The sequence below is a fragment of the Lontra canadensis genome, unplaced genomic scaffold, assembly GCF_010015895.1.
Source record: "Lontra canadensis isolate GAN:19392208 unplaced genomic scaffold, GSC_riverotter_1.0 scaffold1, whole genome shotgun sequence".
Lineage (NCBI taxonomy): Eukaryota > Metazoa > Chordata > Mammalia > Carnivora > Mustelidae > Lontra > Lontra canadensis.
This window is the reverse complement of record NW_022630995.1, coordinates 41,958,724-41,982,533: the sequence shown is the minus strand read 5'-3', so window position 1 is coordinate 41,982,533 and position 23,810 is coordinate 41,958,724. Positions and strand designations below refer to the sequence as shown.

The following is a 23,810-nucleotide window of genomic DNA, read 5'->3' as shown; positions in this document are numbered from 1 at the left end:
ACCGGGCATCTGGGTGGCTCGGTCAGTGGCCCTTTGGCTTAGGGCATGATCCCGGGGTTCTGGGTTTGAGTCCTGCATTGGTTTCCCTGCTTAGCTCAGCTGGGGAGGCTGCTTCTTCCTCTCCTTCTGTGACTCAGCCTGCTTGCACTTGCTCTCTCTCTCTGTCAAACAAATAAATAAAATCTTTATTAAAAAATAGAATTAAGGAAAAGTGACAGCGTAGCGCGGTGCGGTGCAGCCCCAGCTCCCCTTTTCCCCTTGTTGGGCGTGAGGTGTGTATGGGGCACCCGCTGCTGCCGCCGCTACCGCCACTGCCACTGGTTGCTGTCTCTATGGCAAGGAGGAGGAGGAGGAGTGCGAGATCAGCGACACAAGTACAAAAATAAAGGATAAAGTATTTTATTAAACAAATCTTCAATCAAGTATAATATTTTGATGCTTGGCATCTAGACTTCTTATATCCTCACTATGCCAGCAGCAACTGTAGATCATAGCCAAAGAATTTGTGAAGTTTGGGCTTGCAACCTGGATGAAGAGATGAAGAAAATTCGTCAAGTTATCAGAAAATATAATTACATTGCTATGGACACCGAGTTTCCAGGTGTGGTTGCAAGACCTTTTGGAGAATTCAGGAGCAATGCTGACTATCAGTACCAACTATTGCGATGTAATGTAGACTTGTTAAAGATAACTCAGCTAGGACTGACGTTTATGAATGAGCAAGGAGAATATCCTCCAGGAACTTCAACTTGGCAGTTTAATTTTAAATTTAATTTGACGGAGGACATGTATGCCCAGGACTCTATAGAGCTACTAACAACATCTGGCATCCAGTTTAAAAAACATGAGGAGGAAGGAATTGAGACCCAGTACTTTGCAGAACTTCTTATGACATCGGGAGTGGTCCTCTGCGAAGGGGTCAAATGGTTATCATTTCATAGTGGTTATGACTTTGGCTATTTAATCAAAATCCTGATCAACTCTAACTTGCCTGAAGAAGAACTTGACTTCTTCGAGATCCTTTGATTATTTTTTCCTGTCATTTATGATGTGAAGTACCTCATGAAGAGCTGCAAAAATCTCAAAGGTGGTTTACAGGAAGTTGCTGAACAGTTAGAGCTGGAACGGATAGGACCACAGCATCAAGCGGGATCTGATTCATTGCTCACAGGAATGGCCTTTTTCAAAATGAGAGAAGTATGAAGACATCAGTGCCTTTTTCTCAGTTGGTTGTTAAGTTGAGAACATTAAAAATCTAACGGCAAAGGTTTTTGGGCAATAAGTGCTCATTAAATGAAGACGTGGTTAGAGATGCATGTAGGCTGTGTCCAACACACTTGAATGAAAGTGTTCAAAAATAAGTCCTCCTGAAATGTAGTTCAGAGGGCACTGAAAAAATGATTTCTTCATAGACTGAAAAAATGAAACAATTTAAACTACCTTAGGAATCATGTAGGTCCAACCAGACTATTTCTTAGATGAGAAAACTGAAGCCAGAGACTAGTAACTTCTATCTAAGGACACACTCATTACTAGCAGAACTCCAGAATTCTTTCTGTAGACCACATCAGTGCTATTGCTGCCAACTCAAGGAATCTACATGTTAGGTCTCCCTGGCATTGTCTTCTCATAGGCATTAAATTGCTGGTAAAATACCATTTGTTTATGCCATTTTTCAGCATTTTGAGGGTTTGTAGAGTAATGCTTATATAGTGCTTTTTAGTAGATTGAGTCTTACTAAGAGGTTCTAAATTCTCAAATGGTTAAGTAAATGTGAAGTAGTTGTTGAATCAAAAATCATACTGAGCAGAGCCCCTTAAGTGGCAAAAGGCAATACTGAATATAAAGCTAGGTGAATCGAAGGCTCCTCCTAGCTTAGTAATGGAGTGATAGACGCAGGTACACCTCATTGTAAATTAAATGCAAAAAGAAAGTTTTCCTTTTTGCAAAATACAACTTTAGAATTCTTCTGAATATATCCTCTTAGATACTCAAGAATTGACTGAGAACTATCTGGAAATTTAAAACTTCTGTAGCAGATGTATTAATAATAGAAAGCATAATAGTTGTTTTGCCAGGTATTGAGTCAGAAGTGATTTGGACTGTCTATTCATGACAAGTAAATACTTTGTTTTGTACTTCTTTCCAGTGCTACACTAGAGAATTAAAACTACCTTTTGGATTTTCAGCTTTGCATTTTAAAAAATACCTTAATGGTTCAATTAATGGTGGATTCTCTGCTACTAATTTATCATCTTTATGTTCCTTGGCTTTTTCAAGAATAGTGACACATCACCTAGTGTGAATGTTCAGATTTCACTGTCCAGAATGTGTTCAGGGTTTGTTTTCAGCCAAGTCAGCCTTGCATGTAGACTCAATGCTACTTAGAAGCCTAAACTTTTTTCTCCAATCATTGGCAATGCTCATTCATTTTGGCTGTTGAGTATTGTTACATTAATGGAATAAGAATTCCTGCCATTTTTTCATGATTACAAACTCTCATAAAATTGATCTAAATGTTAATAGGAAACACCCTTGTTTATACATTTTTTTAGTAATCTTTTTCTTTGGTTTCTCTTGAGCTCTGTACTTCTTGAGAACATTAGTCTTACTCATTGAATTTTAAAATGTGTGTCCTCAAAGGAGCACCATAGAAAAGGGCTGTCATTTTAGTTAATAAACAGTCAGTACTTACATTGCTGAAATATAAGTTACCAGTGGTACCTTTTGGTTAAATTCTTTGTACATTATTCATTATATTACAATGCTATAACTGGGTGGTCCTTTTTAAACAAAACGTTATTTGCAAAACAGAGGGTATTATTTGTTTTTAAAGCTTTTGTAAATAAAGCCTTCAGAAATGTTTTCTTATTAAAAAAATAAATAAATAAAATTTAAAAAAATAGAATGAAAAGAGGCAGCCAAATTCAACCTACTAATGGGAAGTTCTAGAAATGTGCTCTTAAGGAAAAAAAATAATTATTTTATTATTATCTGCTTATTATTTATTATTTATTATTATATTTATTATTATAAAAGGTAACTTTTTTGGAAGCAGACTTAGGGAAGAATTTTGATGTACATGTTTTGTCAGATGGCTAGTCAGGATAAGTCAAAGCCCAGGAATTGACTTTATCCTGAGAAGAATAGTCAAAGTATTGGTGCCTTTAAGATGGAAAGTACAACTGGAAATTATTAAGGCCTTACTGAGTCACTCCAATGAGATGCATGAAAAATTAACACTGACTGAGTACTATATATATTACTTAATTCCAACAATGATCCTGTGAATAAGTATTGTTATTATCCATCTACCAGTTACATAATCAACTAGTTCACAGTCACTGAACTGGCAGGTTGTGGAGTTAGGGCCAAAACCCAGGTCTTTTTACCCTAAGACTGTGTTTATCACCACCATGTTTTCCTGCTTCATCATATTTTAAGAATAATAACAATAGATGTACTGGTCACAAGTAAACACTGCCCCACAAAAGAAAACAAAAACAAAAACAAACAAATAAAAGCGGTGAAACAAACTTTTCTTACTTGTAAATTTTTATAACCTGGATATCTAAGTACTTACTTTTTTGGTCATTTCACTTTGAAGTGACAGAGGCTTCTTTTAATGCTCCTTTTAAGTCAAAAGAGATGTTTTCCACAGCAGGTGCTCCCCATTTATATGAACTTAACTTGTCTCTGCCCTGGCAGTTAAAAAAGGGGAAAAGACAGACCTGTAGAAAGCCAAAATCATTTGCTGCTACTTACCACCTAATGGGGAAAAAAACGCAATCTGTTCTTTATATTATTTGAAATTAAAAAAAAAAAAGTAACTCACTTTAAACTTAGACCTTAACATTTGACCATCTAACAATGTCTCTTTCTTAATACACCAAAATAATATTTCTGATACATCAGAAGGTTAAATTTGAAAATAACAGCTTTGATGTGAAAGTATTAAGCTCCTATCTATAAAATTCCCAGTTTAAAAATGCCTGCTTCAATATTCAAACCCATCTCTTCTCTTTTGAAACATTTATCTTTAAGCCAATTTCAGTGGGCTAAAGAAACTATGTCATGCTTTACCACTAGTTCTTTTAATCCTCTCTTAATAATTTATTCAAGTAATGCAATATCAAAGAAGAAAACACTCAGTATTTATAAACACACAAAGAAAAAAAATTGAAATACCTGAAGATTTGTAACATCAAAGATAAGCACACTGCAAACTCATTTATGTGTATCCTTCTGGGATGTGACACATAAAACATTTAAAGTTCCTCATCACTGAATCTCACTAAAATATATAGTCAATAAATTGCTAAGTCAATCAGTTGATATGTACTACATCATTTTGTTATCTAATACTTTCTTCATAATTAAAATATTACATTAATCCTGTACTTTTGATTGTTTAATTTCCATTATAATGTTTTAGTGAACATTTTGTTTTATCCATCTTTGTATACATTTCCTGAAGACAGTTGAACAAAATGGAATTATTGGAGGAGACAAGTATTCATTTGTATTGATACTGACCAGTTATCCACCAGAAAAAGCACAGAAAGTTCTATTTCTTCCATTTGGGAATTTGAGTATCTGCTTATCAAAACCTCACTACCACTAGTATTTATTTTTGTTTATTAAATGATGGTTTAATATCAGATTTGTGGAATAAGAGTGATGCTAAACATTTCTTTGTTTCTCATTTGTATTTCTTTCTTACCAGTTTGAATCATATTTTCCTACTATTTGAATATTATTTGTAAGATTTCTTTGGAAATATATAAAAATATTAATTGTTGCACATATTTTTTCTAATTATCATTCAATTATTCCACAAATCCATATCCGTATTCACTACAAGCTATATAGTATTGTAGTGATATGACAATAGATAGGAAAAGCTAAGAAGATCAGACTTTCATTGATCCTACAGTCTGGTCGGTGTTTATTTATTAATCACTTATAATAAATGCAAAGTTATAAATGTTTTGATGGAAAATATTGCTTTTTTTTTAAAATATATTCCTTAGACTGTGTGAATCAGAAAAGGCCTTTCAGAGAAATGATGCTTAGCACAAGCTGACAGGTGGATAGGTAAGCAGAGAGCATTTCTTAGGGACTGGTCAGCCCCAAACTAAGGTAGTCCCCTCGCTATAGGTTTTTTTTTTTTTTTTAAAGATTTTATTTATTTATTTGACAGAGAGAGATCACAAGTAGACAGAGAGGCAGGCAGAGAGAGAGAGGGAAGCAGGCTCCCTGCTGAGCAGAGAGCCCGATGCGGGACTCGATCCCAGGACCCTGAGATCATGACCTGAGCCAAAGGCAGCGGCTTAACCCACTGAGCCACCCAGGCGCCCATCGCTATAGGTTTTTTAGACTAACTCATGTTGCCTGCTGACAGTACAGGGAAAACAGATACACATGGCAGATACTGGGCAAAATTATATCTAGGAAATTCCAGACTTTACCAAAAGCTTTGATGTTGCTTTCCCCTAAAAACCACTATGAGAAGCTAGTAATTGATGTCAATGTGTAAGCTACTTTGGCACCAATTTATGAATTGAATATTAAACAAACAAACAAACAAACAACCCTGCTGATGGTACTGACAGTATGGATATCTCTGGAAGCACAGTAAGTAGTTCAGTGCAACGGGCAACAAGCCATGCATTAACAAAACCATTGGGAAGGCTGCCTTTCACTCTCTGGATGGCTAACTCAACATGTTTAAAACAAAAGTATCACTGCTGCGGAAAGCCTTCTCAGTAGGGAAAACAGACATGGTTAAGGGTGAATGGAATAGTAATAAGGTATCATATTTGTCTTGAATTCTGATAGTTAATATTTAGGATAACATCAGGTTATTTACTCATTCAACTAACAGATTTATTGTTTTCACAATTTTACAGTCTCAACTGACACAGATTAAAGAATTGTTTTTATTTTTCTGTATAGCTGAAGTTGATTTAGCTCTTAGAAGTCATTTTTTGCAGAACTGGACATCAAGGCTGTGTCTGATGATTAATACTATATTCTTTCTTCCCAGTGTAACCTAAATACAGAGTAGGCTTACATATTCTCTGTGGTGTGCTGGTAAACGCGCAACAACCGCTGCTCTGGAGGGGAGTGGAGGAAAGGCACCTATCTGTAAAGTTTCCAAGTTCATGGGACAAATGCAGTCATGGTGGCCAATTTCAAGTTTCCAACCTGACATCATTGAATTTGGAGTTGGAAAGAAATAACCCACAGTCAGCTCTAAATGAGCTGGTTTGAACAGGTGCCAATATACCACTCTTTACAGTCCTGGAATTGAAGAGAACACTTTTTTTGTCCTCGCTGGCCTCTCTTAAGGTTAAGCTCTTTCTGCCTGGTATTGAGAATTGGCTTTTTTCTTCTTCATGAACAGTCCTGCTTAGTGTTTTATTCAATCTTATGGAACAGGCAAAGCATGATATCTGTTCTGGAAATATCACAATTATCCCTTTGGATGACTCTGTTCCAAATTTGCTCCTTATGGCTTTTGCAGCTCCTGCCATGGAATCCATAATCCTCACAACAATTTCATGGCAGTTGGGTCAGTATTTCTCTCAGAGACTTGTATTCTGGAAATTTTTGGTTATTATCCATGTCTCATACAAGCTGAGGGAGATTTGGAATGCAGGGAGTCTATATCAGATTATAATGGACTAAACACGCCACTTCGCCATTGCAACTTTACTACAGACACATTGGCTTACAGGCATTATGCATTTATTCATCGATTTCCAGAGTTCCAGAGGATGGGCGGCCCAAAAGTCCCCTATTCATTCAAATCCCAAACATAACAGTTGACTTCAAGAGAGGTCATCTCCTCTACCATGCCTAGGTTTTGGCCCTAATCGTGGTTGGTGGAGATGAGAGCAGAGCCTGCACTAGCATCTAAACTTCATATTCTGTTTTACTAATCCTCTCCAAGCTTCTGATCCCCAGAAGAACTTTATCTTCCCTGTTTTGAGGACAACAGCTCTAATTTAACTGCTGCATTATTTGTGACCCAGTAGTTCATGGATATAAACTCTAGCTCTTTAATTTCTCAAGTTTAGCTGCTGATGAGGACATCCTGATATTTAGAATTTTATTTTAGAAAAAAAAAAGTTTTTCTATCTCCATTGCTTAGCTATTGAGAATCAAAAGCACATTGGATTGCACATTACTGTTTCACAATAATTTAAAATATATACATTTACAAAATAGAGCTGAGAGAGATTTTTTTTCATTATTTATGTCTTTCCTCCTGAAGCAATGAATGCCACTATACCATTGAAATGTGGGACTTTAAAACAAATGAATAAAACAGGTTAAAATACCCTCTATCATACTAAAATGTGTTCCCAAGGCTAGTTAAGTACTGGGGATATAGTGATGAACAAGGTAGACATGACTCCTACATGATAGAAGATGGTCAAATTGGAATATAGACCAGTTTCTTAAAAAAAAAAAAAATACGGCTTGCTAAATGCTGAGAAAGAATAGTGCTGAGTGCTGTATGATGTTATAAGCAGCTCCCTGACCTAAGCTTATGTAATCAGCAAACAATTCTACTGAAAACTGATGAAGGACTCTAGTAAACTGTCTTAGGTTAGCATAGAGACTAGTGTACATCAGGTTTCATCCAAATTTCTGAAACAAGTATTTACATGGTTATATTAACCAAATGGAAGAAACAATTGAATTTTCTATTGTAAAGATAGGTCTTGGCTACTCCAGAAAAGTGAAAGATAGAGACATGGGGATGGGGAACAGAAACTCCATTGTTATGAAATTTAAAAGAAAAAAAAAAAAAGGAGCTATAATTATTGCAAAACATGTTGAAAGTATGAAATCTAGGATATTGTTCAATTGTCTTCTAAAGTATCTCCAAAACTATTAATGATTTCCATTGGTAAGAGGAAATGTTCCTATCCCTCTTGGTATTGGCCTTCAATGTAAAAACAGTAGCAGTAGATAAAAGTTTCAAGTTTTAATTGGCTTCAGGATATTAAATATTGTCCTCAAAATGGTTTTCAAGGCATTTCCTCAATGCATATTGTCTTTTGGCATCTAGCCAAAGATTACATTAACCATTAGGGTAGATATTGCCAATTTCTAAGCTGGTGATTGGGAAAGAAATCCCTTCATAAAAGATAATATTGCTTGGCACTGAGTGAAGAGGGCTTAATCTGGACTCCTGGTGAATGAAGAAAAGGAGTAAAATAAGATCTCACATGTTGTAAAATGATAGAGGAAAATATTTAGCCTCAAGACACTCATCAATAACTCTGGAGAACTGTAATGAAATTTTGGGTTCTATCTCTCAATATCACTGTATTAGATAAAAACGGATGAAGTTTTGGGTGCCTGGGTGGCTCAGTTGTTAAGCATCTGTCTCTGGCTCAAGTCATACTCCCAGGGTCCTGGGTTCAAGCCCTGTATTGGGCTCTCTGCTTAGCAGGGAGTCTGCTTGTCCTTCTCCTCTGCCCTTCCCCCTGCTTGTGCTTGCTCACTTGGTCTCTCAAATAATCTTAAAACAAAACAAAACAAACAAACAAACAAAAAAAACCTGATGAAGTTTTAAAATAGGCATTTAAAGTAGCAATATTAAGCCTCTTAAATGAAACAAATAACATATTACAGCAACCATTTTCCCAAATGTCAAAATATTAAGAGGTATTGTTTTATAGTTTTGCAAATCTCTTAAGTGTCTGATTTTATAAATGACAGCAAGATTCGTAAATCTGCTTTTGTATTCACTTTGTTGTGACCTTTTGTTTGGTTGAGGTATATGAAGAAAATCTGGTTTCATACAGACATCTCTCCTTGGAAAAGGAAAGAGTATTTTAGTATTTGTGAATATTTTTCTTTAATACCACACTAAAGCCTGTCAAGTGACACTCAATTGAAGGTAAGTTACAGTGTAGAATCTGGAACCAATTCAATGAAAACTTGTACTCAGTTACATTAAAATTAATTTTTCTTTCATTTTGAATATAGGTTTTCTAAGAAGCAATGCTCAGCATTGGTTTTTATTTATGCATATCTCCTAGCATATTGACATATTACATTATTCATTATCAAAATATCAAATTCATTAATATTATTACTTGTATCAAGAAAGCCTTTAAGTATTAGGAAGCTGTCATGGTTGTGGTAGGTGATTCAAGCTCTTCAAATGCATTTTTTTTTTTTTTTTTAAATCCAAATTTTGCCGTTAGTGACAAATACTATAATTGTTGCCATTTAAGTTACAGGCTTATTTTAGAGAAATTATCTTCCTTAAGTCTGAAAAAACATAGTTTGGCCGTTGCTCTTTTACATAAAATAATGTTTGATGATAAAAGCAGCTAGCTCAACTCAGAGGGCAAATCCTGTGGTTTTCATTACAACAGATTTGCTTTATGTCTACTTTTTATTTTGTCACACACAAATATGAAAAAGGTATTTGAAAAGATGATATGAAAAAGGTCGAGATTTAATCAAATTAATAATATTTACTGCTTCATCAAGAACAGCCTTAGGTAAAATGGTCATTTATTTCCCTGAATGTGAGTGCACGGTGGCCAAGCATAAAGTAAACCACTAACACAGTTCGGTGCACTGCCTCCATAGTGCTAAAACACCAGCTGTGTTATCCCCCATCATTTTGCTCCATCAGTATAAGCATCAAAACTAAAAATGGCAAAAACATCTTACAGTTGTGCCTCCTCTACATCATCTTCTCCTATCCTCTCCTCACCCACTCCCCTCCAGCCACATTGACCTGATTTCTGTTCGGTGGTATTGTCTGCTTCCTCTACCAAGATCAGTCTTTCAATATATCCAAAATGTTCCTCAGCTAACAGCTGACTAACATCTGGCTAACAGCTAACTCAGCCCTTGCTCAAACATTACCTTATCAATGACCTCAACTGACCATGCTGTTGAAGACTGCAATTCTAAAAACTCCAGAATTGACTTATACATTGCATATTTTCTTCATAGCACTTACTATATTCTCTTGTTAAAATCGCTATGGTATTCATAAATTTTTCTCTCCCTTTATTAAATTGGTAGCTCTATGAATGCAGGGATTTTTATATTTTATGGCTAGGTATCAGATACCCAAAGTGACTCTTGCAGGAGGTAGATATCAAACAATTGTTGAATAAAAGGATGAATGATTCCAATTGTGTATCATCTTCTTGTTTCATGAATATAATTTTTCACTTCTATTTCAGAGGACATTAATAATAAATATTAATATCTAACACAGTTTCAGATTTCTGCTTACTGTCTCTTTTTAACCTCTAAATTCCATATTCTTGTTTTCTTTGTCTTTCATGTTACACATATCTCAAATATCTGATTAGTTTTTTCCATTAATACTTAAAAATGAGGTACTAAAAAGCTTACCAGAGGCTCTACGTGCACATTTTCATGGTAGAACTTCGCTTTAGAGTGACTAGGAGGGGATAGAATGGCTTGTCTGGGTTCTCACAAGCAGCAGTTATAAGTAGTTCTCTCTTGGATAATCAGTATCTTTGTTACAGGACTTTTTCTTTAGTGCTGGTGGTTCTTGATCACGCTCTTCAAAGAATGAAGGGGTAGACCAGAGGAAGAATAGTGGGCAGCAAAGTGAGGTTTATGGAGTGATAATGAAACTTATAGTACAAACAGTACAAAACTTCCTGAAGAGGAGGGAGAGGATCTGAGATGGTTGCCATTGGAGTTTCTAAGTTGAGGTGTTTTTATGAGCTTGTTGGCAGGCTGTTTTAATCTGATTAACCTTCCCTTCACCTGTCTACCTATCTCATGGGAAGGGGTTGGAGGGCTTCTTCCAGGGTGGTGTAAAATACTTTTAATGGTGGTTTCCTCTTGATGGGGGGAGGGTGGGGCTTCTCCCTGCCTGCCTTTCTTTCAACTGTCCATCATAATCAGAGGGAAATTTTTGAGTCTTATCTTGAATAGTATATATTTATGGTTGGTTAATATACACTTGGTTGCTAAATTGAGAAAAATGGCTAGTGATCTTATTCTTAAATACATATACTTTATTCAGAGGTCAGCAAACTATTGCCTATGGGTTTAATCTAGACTGGTTTTTTTTTTAAGATTTTATTTATTTATTTGACAGAGATCACAAGTAGGCAGAGAGAGAAGGGGGGTAGCAGGTTCCCTACTGATCCCAGAGCCCGATGCAGGGCTCAATCCTAGGACCCTGGGATCATGACCGGAGCCAAAGACAGAGGCTTTAACCCACTGAGCCACCCAGGTGCCCTGATCTAGACTGTTATTATAAATAAAATTTTATTAAAACATAGCAACATTCATTCATTTTGAAGTGAGAGAGCTAGGTTCTTGTCTAATGAAGTCGAATAATGAATCTCACAGAAAATGGAGAGTAAGGTGATAGATATTTATTAAGTGAAGAAAAAGCTCTCAAGACTGAGAGGTATCCCAACAGAGTAGCCAATGAGGACTGTTATGGTTGGTCTTTTATAGAAAGCTAACCAGGGACCTTAAATCCTTTTAACATCTCTATTGATAACACCTTTAATGGCTTACTTTCTTTTTAGGGCTGATTATTCTTTGTTGGTCACAGGTATTTATCATAAAGACCTCCACCTCACAGGCTTAAGGCAGGGTAGTCCTCTACTCCATATGGCCTAGCTAACATGGTCTGATTTGTCCCCTCATCTCTGGTTTCCCCACACCTCCACAGTTTTAGGATTCTGTGAACCTGATCATATAGCTCCCTATCTATCTCTCCCTACCTAGCCATGCCCATCCCTTACTCAATTTACATTTTGCCTATGACTTCCTTCTTGCTACAAGTGCACTATTAACTGGTTGCAACATAAATCACTTGAACTGCCAAACCTTAAGTATTAACAATTGGCCCTTTACTGAGAATACATGCCAATCCTTTGTCTCTGTTTCTGGTATGGCTCCTCTTAGCCATTCTCCCTGTTGCCTTGTATCTTTGTATATAGTAGACTTGGTTTAATTTAATAAAGGAAACATACTTTCTCCAGCTGGGCATGTGGAAAGTAGATCTTGTCTTTATGGCACGAGAAAGGATTTGTGAGCTAATCAAATCAAATTAATCTTGCTTTTGCCTCACCCCTCATCTTTGCCTTCTCAGGCAACTGATTCATCCCTCCCTACAACTTTCCAGTATAAAGGGACACAACAGCTCTTACTTTTTTAATGCCATTGCTATAAGGCACCTTGGTACCATTTTTTCCCTATCAATAAGACCCTCAATGATCTTCTGTTTACTTTTGTTATTTCAAGAATGTGTAAATATTTGATTGCTTGATTGACCTTTTCTATTTTTTGTTATTCCTTATAATTTTAATTTTTTGTTAAGTTCTCCTTTTGTTTTCTGGAGGGAATATAAATACAATTATTTATAATCCATCATGCTTAATTGAAGATACAGTACTATTTTTAATTTTCTATGTCTAAGATTTGAGTTTAGGGACACCTGGCTAGCTCAGTTGGTAGTGAAGCAGGAGAGCTAGATTGTTATCTCATGGAGTCAAAGAATGCATCTCATGAACTAAGGAGAATAAATAAAGTGATAGAAGTTTATAAGCAAGGAGACAGCAAAAGCTCTCAGGAGTGGAAGGGGTCCTAATGGGGTTGCCACCTGGGGCCTTTAAGGTTAGCCTTTATGGAAAGCTAACCAGTTAACTTAAATCCTATCAATGTCTCTATTAATATCACCATTGAGCAAGGACTAGTGATAACACCTTCAATGACTTCCTTCTTTTTTAAGGTCTGGTTAGTTATAGATGATTATCATAAAAAAGACGCCCACCCCACTCTCCTAGGGCAGGGTGGTCCAGTTTGTTCCCTAATCTCTGGTTTCTTCAGACCTCCACATTATGGGAATTTTTGTGAGCCTGATCACATAGCTCCCTGTCTATTTCTCCCTACCTAGCCCCCACTTGAGCCTTACTCAGTAGAAAGTGTGGCTCTCGATCTTGTAGTTATAAGTGTAAGTCCTATATTGGGTGTAGAGATTACTTAAAAATAAAATTAAAAATAAAAAGAAGATTTACTTTAGTTTTGCCCTTGATTCATGATAAATATAAGCAACTTTCTTATGAGATTTTAGTTTTTTTTTTTTTTTAATTCTGAGCTTTGAACTATAAGTATTGTACATGTGTGAGTGAATGAATGAATGTGCGTGCACATACACAATTTGGTAACGACTGAGAAGAGTACATTAAGTTTGCTTAATGTTTGTATGAAGTTTTGTTTTATTTCCCAATGGTACTCAATTTAGTGGATAAAAATTCATGACATTTTTAACTGGATTGCACTTAAATAAAAATTGGTTCCTGGGACCCATTTAATGCTTAAAATTTTTATTGTTCATAAAAGGAAAATCATTCCAAAGGGTTTTTAGTTTAAAGCTCAGAATCCAGGGCGCCTGGGTGGCTCAGTGGATTAAAGCCTCTGCCTTTAGCTCGGGTCATGATCCCAGAGTCCTGGGATCAAGCCCCGCATCGGGCTCTCTGCTCAGTGGGGAGCCTGCTTCCTCCTCTCTCCTCTCTCTCTGCCTGCCTCTCTGCCTACTTGTGATCTCTGTCTGTCAAATAAATAAATAAAATCTTTAAATAAAAAAAAAAAAGCTCAGAATCCTAGCTCTCTCTCCTGTCCTGTTCCCCAAGAGAACCTCTTAACTCATTTAGTTATTTTTAAAATATTTATATTATTATGCATATATTATATATAATTACTTGCTATGTATAAGTTACATTTATGTATAATTATCCATCATGGTAGGCATAATGATCACCCTCTCCCTAATAGGTCTACATCCTAATCTCTGGAATCTGAAAATGTTTAAGTACCTGTCATAGGGGACAAGAATAAGGAACTTGATACTGGGAGATTATCTTAAGGCTGTAAAACAATCATATTTAGAAGGGGAAAAGAGAACAGTTATAACATATATATATATATATATATATATATATATATAAAATTTATGAAAATTTTTCTTAACCTGAATGTTCAAAACAAAATGAAACAACAACAAAAAAAACACTCCACCAGCCTGAAGAAAAACAACAACAACAACAACAAAGTGGACTGCCTTAAAATTAAAATTTTTCATTTATTAAAAAAACACTACCAATGGAGTGAATAAGAAAGTCACTATTTGGGAGAAGATGCTTATAATACATGTAACCAATATGGGATTCGGTATATTTAAAAAGTCTTGCAGATGAAATGAGAAAAGAAAGCTTAAAAATAGGCAAAAGTTTAGTTCAATCACTACAGATACATAAACATGTGAAATTACTAAATATGTGCTTCATTATTCAAAGAAATGAATGCTAAAAACTCAAAACACAATACCATAGCATACCTACCAGACTGACAAAAATTAGAAGAAACACCATACTAAAAGGCACAAACCAGCATAGGGAGCAACTGGCACTCTGATCTCACTTCTAGAAGTGAACGAATTTGTAAAAGCACTTTGGAAAACCGTATGGAGGTACTAATGGTAAATAAATGCTTACCCTATGAGTTAGCAATTCCAAATTTGGGAACGTATTTAAGAAAACTGAATACAGGTATTCACTCAACGTTCTATATTAGAATGTTTGTAACAGTTTGTAGTCCCTGAAAACCAAGAACTCCTCAGGGTTCCAGCATGGAATAGGTAAATGAGGTTTGCTGTAGTCACATGGTTCAAATTCTTTGTAGCAATGCAGATGAGTAAATTACAACTAAAAGCAACTTCTTGGATAAATCTCATGAAAATAACATTAAGCAAAAGAAGCCAGACCAATTTTTTTTTCTTTTTTCTTTCTTTCTTTCTTCCTTTCTTTCTTTCTTTTTTTTTTAACTATCTGTTTTCATTCCTATAACCTCAGAAACAGGCAATATCAATGTGTGGTTCCAGAAGTCAAGACAGGGGTAACATTTGATTGGGGTTAAAGACCAGAACGGAGAAGAAGAGGAGAATATCTGGGGTGCTAGTAAGTTTCCGTATCTTATTTATGTAGATTTTTTTTTTAAGATTTTATTTATTTGACAGATCACAAGTAGGCAGAGAAGCAGGCGGAGAGAGAGGAGGGAGGAAGCAGGCTCCCAGCTAAGCAGAGAGCCCAATGCAGGGCTCGATCCCAGGACCCTGAGATCATGACCTGAGCCGAAGGCAGAGGCTTTAACCCACTGAGCCACCAGATTTTACTTATGTATTTGTCAGAGAGAGAGAGTGTATGTGCCAGTGAGCTAGCAGGAGGAGCAGCAGGCAGATGGAGAAGCAGACTCCCCACTCAGCCAGGAGCAAGATGATGTGGGACTCCATTCCAAGATCCTGAGATCATGACCAAGCCCAAAGGAGATGCTTCCCAGGCTGCGACTCAGCCACCCAAGCATCCAGGTTCTGTATCTTAAGCTATGTGCTACTTACACATGTTACAGTTCCTAACAATTAGGTGACACTTTTAAGAGGCATGCACTTACCTATATTCATATTGTACTTCACTGAAAGTTTTCTGTTTAAAAAAAGCTCCTCCCCCCAAATTTAAAATAACAAACAAACAAATTCCCTTTGGTAAATGCCAAATTTACTGACCTACCAGTTTATCAGGAAGTTATACCAAACAATTAATGACACTGAAAAATAAAATATAAAGAACTCTACTATATTTACTCCCAAGAAAATTAAATAAATTTAAATCTTACAATTAAGTTGTTATTAAGCACTTGTTACTTGCACTATGGTGTGCTGTGACACTGAATGTTATGAAGAACCTTTGTATTCACCCCTCTTCTCTTGCCATCTTTTCCATCATTAGAGGATGGGCAAGGAAATCACACCTAGAAGCTAAGAAAAGAAATCCATGGAAATATTTCCTACAACTTGAGAACAAATGCCCCCAAATAGAGAAATATAAATATGGTGTTGTTACCTTAAAGAGCATAACTAAAAAGTGAGGACATGGAACATGGTTCTCTTTGTGATATATTTAAAACGTAGGTGAGTTGATCATTTACAAAATGTAGGTGAGTTGATCATTTACTTCACTGTTAATTAATTATATTGTAGAAGAAATTACTGTTAAATCATTTTTCCAAACAAAGTCTGGGGCAAACTTCTGATAGAGTAAAATCTTAATAAATTCGCCATTTCTCATCATTTAATGTCTTGCTAAGCATATTTCACATAAATATAAGATGAAAACTCCCACTCTCATAACTTATGACTTTCCAGTTTTACTCCAAAGCAGGAGAAAATTTTGAGGCTACACAATAGAGTAAAACCTATTATATTAGTTGTATATTTCTGCTGTACCAAATTACCACAAACCCAATGAGTTAAAACAATAGAAATGTTATACTTCTGGAAGTCAGAAGTCCAAAATGAACATCACTGGGGTAAAAGATTTCAACAGGTCAGCATTCCTTTCTGGAGACTATAGAGGAAAGTTCATCTTCATGGCTTTTTAGTTTACAGAGGGAGGCCCCATTGACCTTCTGTACCCTCATTTACTTATAAGGCCATTTGTGATACATTGAGTCCACTTGGATAATCCAGGAAGCCGTTCCCATCTCAAAGTTATCTAATGAGCTGACTTAATTCCATTCACTACCTCAATTCTCTACCATGTAACAAAATACATTCACACGTTTTAGGAATTAGGTACGGGCATTCTAGTCAAGCTATTACACCTAGCTACCACATCTGCCAATACAATTCCATTAATGATGCTTTATCTGTTATTACGTGTCCCTGTTGGTAATGGGGAAAATACACAAAAACAGCATATGCCAATGTTATGTATATTCAGACATTATCACGATAATAGCCATGGTCATTTGAAAAAAAAAAAATGGTGTTCTATTTCTCTTCTTAACTGAGATATAATTGGCATTTAGCATACTGGTTTCAGGTTGTGAAACCTGGTTCAATATTGTAAAGCTCTATTTCCTATATAGTATATTGCAAGATATTGAAGGAAGAACTAGGAAGTTGGCACATCTTAAAAATAAAACTGAAGATAAACAAATTTTAAGAAAAATGAAAAAATATGATCCACATACATGTATTGTAACATTCAGGCCATTTATTCTTATTTTTATTATAGCTGTCTCTACTATAGGTAGGTGAAAACTATACAGTCTAACACATATTATTTCTAAATGGAATATTTTAACCCTCAGATTGAATGTATATATAAAAACGATACTACCAATATACAAATATAAAATCTATGCTTTATTTCATTTCTAATTCAATGTAGAATTAGCAGAAAATGATACTTGAAATAGTTAAACATTCAATACAAATAATATATGATTATAATATAATACACACAAGTACACAGTATATATATAATATATATTTGCAGTAATATATATTGGTATGTTTTTATATGTATGAGCCATGCATATATAACCATATATATATAATATTATATATTTTACTGTTTTCAGTTTATCTTTTTCTGCTGTGTATGTTCATATATGTGTAGGCTTGATATATATAGTACATAATTGCGATATGCTATATGTCCATTAAACACTCTTTCCAATGAATCTTTTTCTGCTTATGTGTATTTGTGTGTGATTATTAATACTGGAAAATATTCCAAATACATGAACTGAAATAGAAAATAAATGATTTGTTTCAAATTATTAAACACCAGAATAAATATGCAAAATCTCCCAAAGCATTCATGGAATGCTTTAAAATCCACCAAAAATTTAAGGATTAAATTTGAACTGTTCTGTAGAGGACAAGGATTTACTATGTGAATGGTTAGGAGTGGTTCAATTCAAGCAAAACATTAAATAATAGTGTCAAATTCTTAGCCTGGAGCTTATTTATCATCAAATTTCTATCTTTGGTAGTAGTATTAAGGATGCATTGAGGAGGGATGAAGTACATTTAACTCTGTAGGAAGAAAAAGCTAATGATCCTAAAAGATGATCATGGCTTCTTGTCCTTGAGTATTTAAAATAGTTTTTTCTCACCTGGAAAGTTACAAAATTGTTCTAAAATGTTACTGGATTTTATAGAAGATGTAAGTCCTTTAATTTCCCAAGAGTGGACAAACTCACAAACCAGATATGACTTTCATTGTCCTGTCTGTTTGATGACTGACGTCATTCATTTTTACAGAGTTTATAACATCAACACTGAGGGAGGCATTTATTTCTTCTGAAGACTCTACCTGCATTGACAGTACTAAGAACAAGCTTTGGTTATGACCTCATGGTCCAAACTATCTTTTTTTTTTTTCCCTTTGAGCCAGGTTTAACCGAGAAGCAGATTTGCATGCTTTCCTAATTAATGCTTTCTTTGCACCAATAGTGTAGTGTTTTTATTGAAACAGCTAAGCTTAAATTACTATGTTTTTACCACCTTATTTAGCTATAGTTGATATATTAAAAACTACACAAAATTTGTACATGGAATTTGATAAGTTCTGACATACAACAAGTAAGCTTAATTTTTAATAATAATAGTTTAAACGTGTTAATAAATGATATATAATTAAAAACAAAGTTTAGGGAGGTCTGGGTGGCTCAGTCAGTTAAGCCTCTGACTCTTGATTCCAACTCAGATTGTGATCTCAGGGTTATGAGAAGGAGGCCTGAGTCAGTCTCTGTGCTCAGTGTGTAGTCTGCCTAAGATTCTCTCTCCCTCTCCCTGCCCCTTCCCACTTCTTATGCTCTCTCTCTTTCAAAATAAATAAACAAACAAGTCTTTATTAAAAAACAAAACAAAACAAAGTTAAGTAAATATAAACACAAAAGTGTCTTTCTTTTACTCTTTCAACAGGTATCAATATTATTTCTAACACTGCCATTCTAAATTTAAATAAAGATAAAGAAACCGGGACCTCTGGGCAACTCTGTTAGTTAAGCCTCTTCCTTTGGCTCAGGTCATGATCTCAGGGTCCTGAGGTTGAGTTCCATATCAGGCCCTTAGCTCAGTGGGGAACCTGCTTCTCCTTCTACCTGCTTGTGTGCTTTCTCTCTCTGTGACAAATAAATAAGTAAAGTCTTAAAAAAAAAAAAAAAAAGAAAGAGTCTGGATTGCTTACACTGGACATTTCATGTCTCTGAGATTACATACAACTTTCTTTTAGTAGAAAAACTAATTCTTAAGTTAAAACTGAAACAGTGAAATTGTGCTATATATTCCCTTGGATTAGACTTAGCCCTATGAGACCCAGAATATATCAAGTTTCATTGATCGCAGAACATCTACATTTCTAAATGTCTTGTATTCTAAAGGATAAAAGGGCATTTCTAAAAGTTCTAAATCCTGAAATAAGCTATACTGCTGTTTAATTTTTACCTAGTTGTTAGTCTTATTATTTTTGTTCTTTTGTTACATTTGGCTCTTTTTTCCCCTCTCCTCCTTTTTCTCTTCCTCTTTTCCTTTATCTTCCCAGGTATCAAAGCCTGAACTACTACTACTACTACTACTTATTATTATTACTATTATCATCATTATTATTTTACAAAAGTGACCCCAAAGTTCCAGTCAGAAATTTGACTCACATATAATAATCCATAAATGATCCATAGTACTTATTCACACATTCTTTCTTTACTTTGGTAGTTCATTGTTATTTGAACCAGGATTTCTTTGCCTAAGTTTTATTATTATAAGTAAAACATCCTTCAGTAATAAGAAATTGCCTATGAGTTTTTTTTAGTATGCTGAAGATCGCATCAGGATGCTTACTGATGAGGCCTGAACTTGGTTGCCCAAGAAGTAAACTTCATGTGTATCTAATTTGATAAATTTTAGAAATATGAAAGCTTCTCATTGTGTTTCAAACTTCTTTTATGAAAAATCTTATTTCCTTGTTATCTACTAAATTAATAAATTTGCCAATTAATTAGTCAGATTTTCATTATTTCTAGAAACTGCAGTTATGAGAATATAAATATGTCTATCTAAATTGAATTATTGTAACATATTTTTTTACTTTTTTAAATTTTTAAATATTTATTTACTTATTTATTTTAAATTTTTTATTTATTTATCAGAGAGAAACACAGCGATAGAGGGAACACAAGCAGAGGGAATGGGAGAAGGAGAATTAGGTTTCCTGCTGAGCAGGGAGCTTGCTGCAGGGCTCGAAACCAGGATCTCAGTATCACGACCTGAGCTGAAGGCAGAAGCTTAAAGACTGAACCATCCAGATGCCCAACATATAATCTTTTTTTTTAAATGATTGTTTTAAACTTTGGGGAATGCTACAACTTACTTGGACAGAATTTAACTCCATAAATCTAAAGGTTAAAAGTATATATGTTATGTTTTCTTTCTTATGTTACTCTGTCCCTGCCCTTTTCCTCTCTTTGTCCCCCAACCCAGACCCAAGAGACCCATTTTTCTGAAACTTAGATTCTATTGCAGTATAATATATTTTATAATTCTAAAATAAACACGACCTTAGTAAAGGAAATCAGAACAAGTCTCCCCAAAATGTGCCACTTTGGTATGTGGATTATTTGAGCTGAAGGAAATTGAGACCTTGTGGGCGCAAGAGAGATTTTTGCCCCTCTCTTAACTACTTAAAAAAAAAATCTATTTTTTTTCCCAGAATATGTGTTATTACTGGAGATAAAATTTATCTGAGTGACCCATCTATATAGCAGGGTAAACATATAATTAACAAACAACTGCTCTTCTTCTTATTGCCATGTGAATTGAACCTGTCCCCTTTGAAACCCCAGATATGTTACCCATTTCTTAGTTTAGGATGGCGTATCTACCCCATTTTACCTTTCTTTCTTTGAACCTCTCATATATGTGAGATATATATATATATATATATATATATATATATATATATATATTTGTTTTTCTCATGTTAATCTGTTTTATGTTAATTCAATTATTAGGCCAGCCAAAGAACCAAGAAGGTAGAGAAAAAAAAAATTCCTCTCCAATACTAGTCGAATTTCACAAAACCTTTTTGTTTTTACAGTCTGGTAGGAAAACACATCATCAATTTACTTCTGATCCTCACAACCTCAACACATGAACTATTGAAGACATTGTGATTTCCTCAATGTGTTTCTAAAATATTTCATTAGGGTTACAGTGCTACTTTCTCTGAGATCTGCTCTCTAACTTTCCCAACTCCACAGGAATTTGGCTTCAATGTCTACGCTCTTATCCAGGCTATACTTCCTGCAAGCATAGACAGGAATTATGTCTCATTAAGATAGCTTCCCCAGGAACTGCTCTGTCTAAAACAGTGGGTTATCTAAAATATTTTCTGAATAGGTAAATGAATAGACAACATGGACTGATCTATATTATGGCTCAAATACCACCCCTTCCATGTTAAGGGAATGCTCCTCTTGATGACCAGAAGGGGTTACATGGGATAAGCATGACTTTGCACAACAGATCATTTTATTTTTATTTCTGGGATATGGTGACTATAATTATCTGCTATATCCCTCTTGGTTCCAAGCCTTTGGAATCAGCTGTTTATGGAGTTTCCTGTCCTGATCCAACATGACTCATGCTTGTATTTAAACACTCATGGACATAATAAATTTGCCACTTGGTATACCTGGTGGAAAATTATCTAGGAACTCACCTGCCCATATGTATCATTAGGAAGTAACTATCACTACCTGTTCCAACCCCTTTTTAAAACTTGCCACTTGGCTAATTTTTCCACATTATTGTAGATGTGAGTCATATTTTTATTTTTATTATATTTAAGTAGTTTGAGTGAAGGGAGGTAAATTCTCAGGGCAAAGTAATTACATTGAATTGCATGGTTATACTAAATAGAACTAATTATAATTCAATTAAATTTAAGGTTGAAATTGAATTATCATTTAACTATTTTAATAACAATAAATACCAGTTGAAATATAAATGTGATTATTTTATGTAGAAGAAAGTAGACTAGGTGGCACTTTTTGAAAATCAACTGTGACTAAAAGATATGAGGATTATAGTATGGTTGAGATTTCTTAGAGTTACTAATTGGTATATTTGGACTTCAAAAAATTTGTTGAGTCATGTGAATTGACCTTGAGGAAAGGGACTCACTTTAATTTTTGAGATATGTTAATTTTTCTACATATGTTAAAATGAGGTGTGTTGCACACATTTTGGCTTCATAAGTTCACTCAGTCTTCTAGAAAATGTTCTAAAAAACAATATTAAAAATTACTAACAGTGAAGTGTGATGGGTTCTCTACTAGTACCCAGCTATTAAAAACTTACATTGAACAAAAGGCGTGAGACAACAATTTACATGCATTGGAGAAAGGGCAAATTTACATTAGGAACTCTGTATTTGCTCCACATCTCTTTCTGTGGCTAATTTCCTGGCTATGTCACAGAGAAGTATCCCACAGAGGTCCTGCTAAGCATAAGAGATAGAGCCCTAAGAAATTAGGTTGCTGATGGAATCCTTGGAGCATGGTACTGGAGAGGAGAAAGCAAGTCTTATTGAGAAGGAAGGAAGTCCAAAAGAAAATCTGAACAGATTCATAGGGGAAATGGTTTGCATTCTGAGTACTGCCAAATTATAGGATTGTCAAATACTTTGGTCTTTCAACAAATCTGCCTTAAAAAAAGATAAAAGGAAGCCTACATGAGTTAAAGATGACTACTCAGTAATTAAACTGCCTTCTAAACCAAACTTCAATGCTTTTTTGAGGAAAAGAAGAGGAACTAAGCCCCCGAAATGGATTAGACACTACTAAAATAAGAACAATTAAAAAGTTATATAAATCTGGACTTAATAAAAAACAAACAGAAAAACAAAGCCTTCCAAAATGTCTGTTTCTATGCCTATGATATTCACCTTCATCTACTACAGATTAATATTATGCTGGATTCAGGATAGCATGCTAATAAGTTTTTGTTTTGCTAAATCTCATTATCATAAAATTTATAATTGTTTAGAGACTTTTCATGGTAAGGTAAATCTACTAGACTTTATTTATTTATTTATTTATTTTATTTTTATTTATTTATTTTTATTGTGTTATGTTAGTCATCATAAAATACATCATTAGTTTTTGATGCAGTGTTCCAAGATTCATTGTTTCTGTACAACACCAAATTTTAGGAGATATTTATTTTTTCTAAGTCTCTTGTGACTTACATTTTGTAGATGACTCCATTTCTGGTAATGTTTGAGGTAACACATCAGTAACTGAATTTTGCATATCATCTTTGGATGGAATTGCAAGTGTAATAAAGATTTCTTTAAAACAATAATCATAACTTACTTTTAATATTCATGAAGTGAAAAAACACTAAAATTAACCTAATAAAAATAGCATAACACAGTTTTTTCTAGACAATTAATCACTAATAAACTAATGAGGAGGGTTTACACTATTCTGATGACTTTTCACTGAGTGGCACACCATTAGGAAATGCTCTAAAATCTCTGCTTTTCCAGCCTCTAACATCTGCTTCTTCTTCTACTGTCTTTAATTAACACAAATAAATAGTCAGTTAGAGCCATTGATATTTATTTCATTACTCTACTATATGTTTGAAAGTTTCCTGACAAAGATTTATGCTCTCTCATGAATGAAAGGAGACTTTTTATTAAAAAGTTCCTGACTAAAAGAAAACTGATGCTTGAGCTCTCCCAAGAAGTTCTTGTACAATGTATGTGAACACCTTGACTACAGGAAAGCTCATTTCATCGTTGAACAAATCTGTCAACAGATTAATTAGAGGGACACCTGGGTGGTTCAGTTGGTTAAATGTCTGCCTTCAGCTCAGGTTGTGATCCCAGGGTCCTGGGATCAGGTCC

The 23,810-nt window shown here is 34.8% G+C and overlaps 1 protein-coding gene across 1 annotated transcript; it reads left to right on the top strand.

Moving 5' to 3' along the window:
- The first annotated feature begins 368 nt into the window (after positions 1-368).
- On the top strand, positions 369-1,230 carry LOC116873510 (CCR4-NOT transcription complex subunit 7-like). The gene is given in 1 exon segment (XM_032867323.1): positions 369-1,230. A coding segment is annotated over 1 exon segment (735 nt). The 5' UTR covers positions 369-468; the 3' UTR covers positions 1,204-1,230.
- Positions 1,231-23,810: the final 22,580 nt, after the last annotated feature.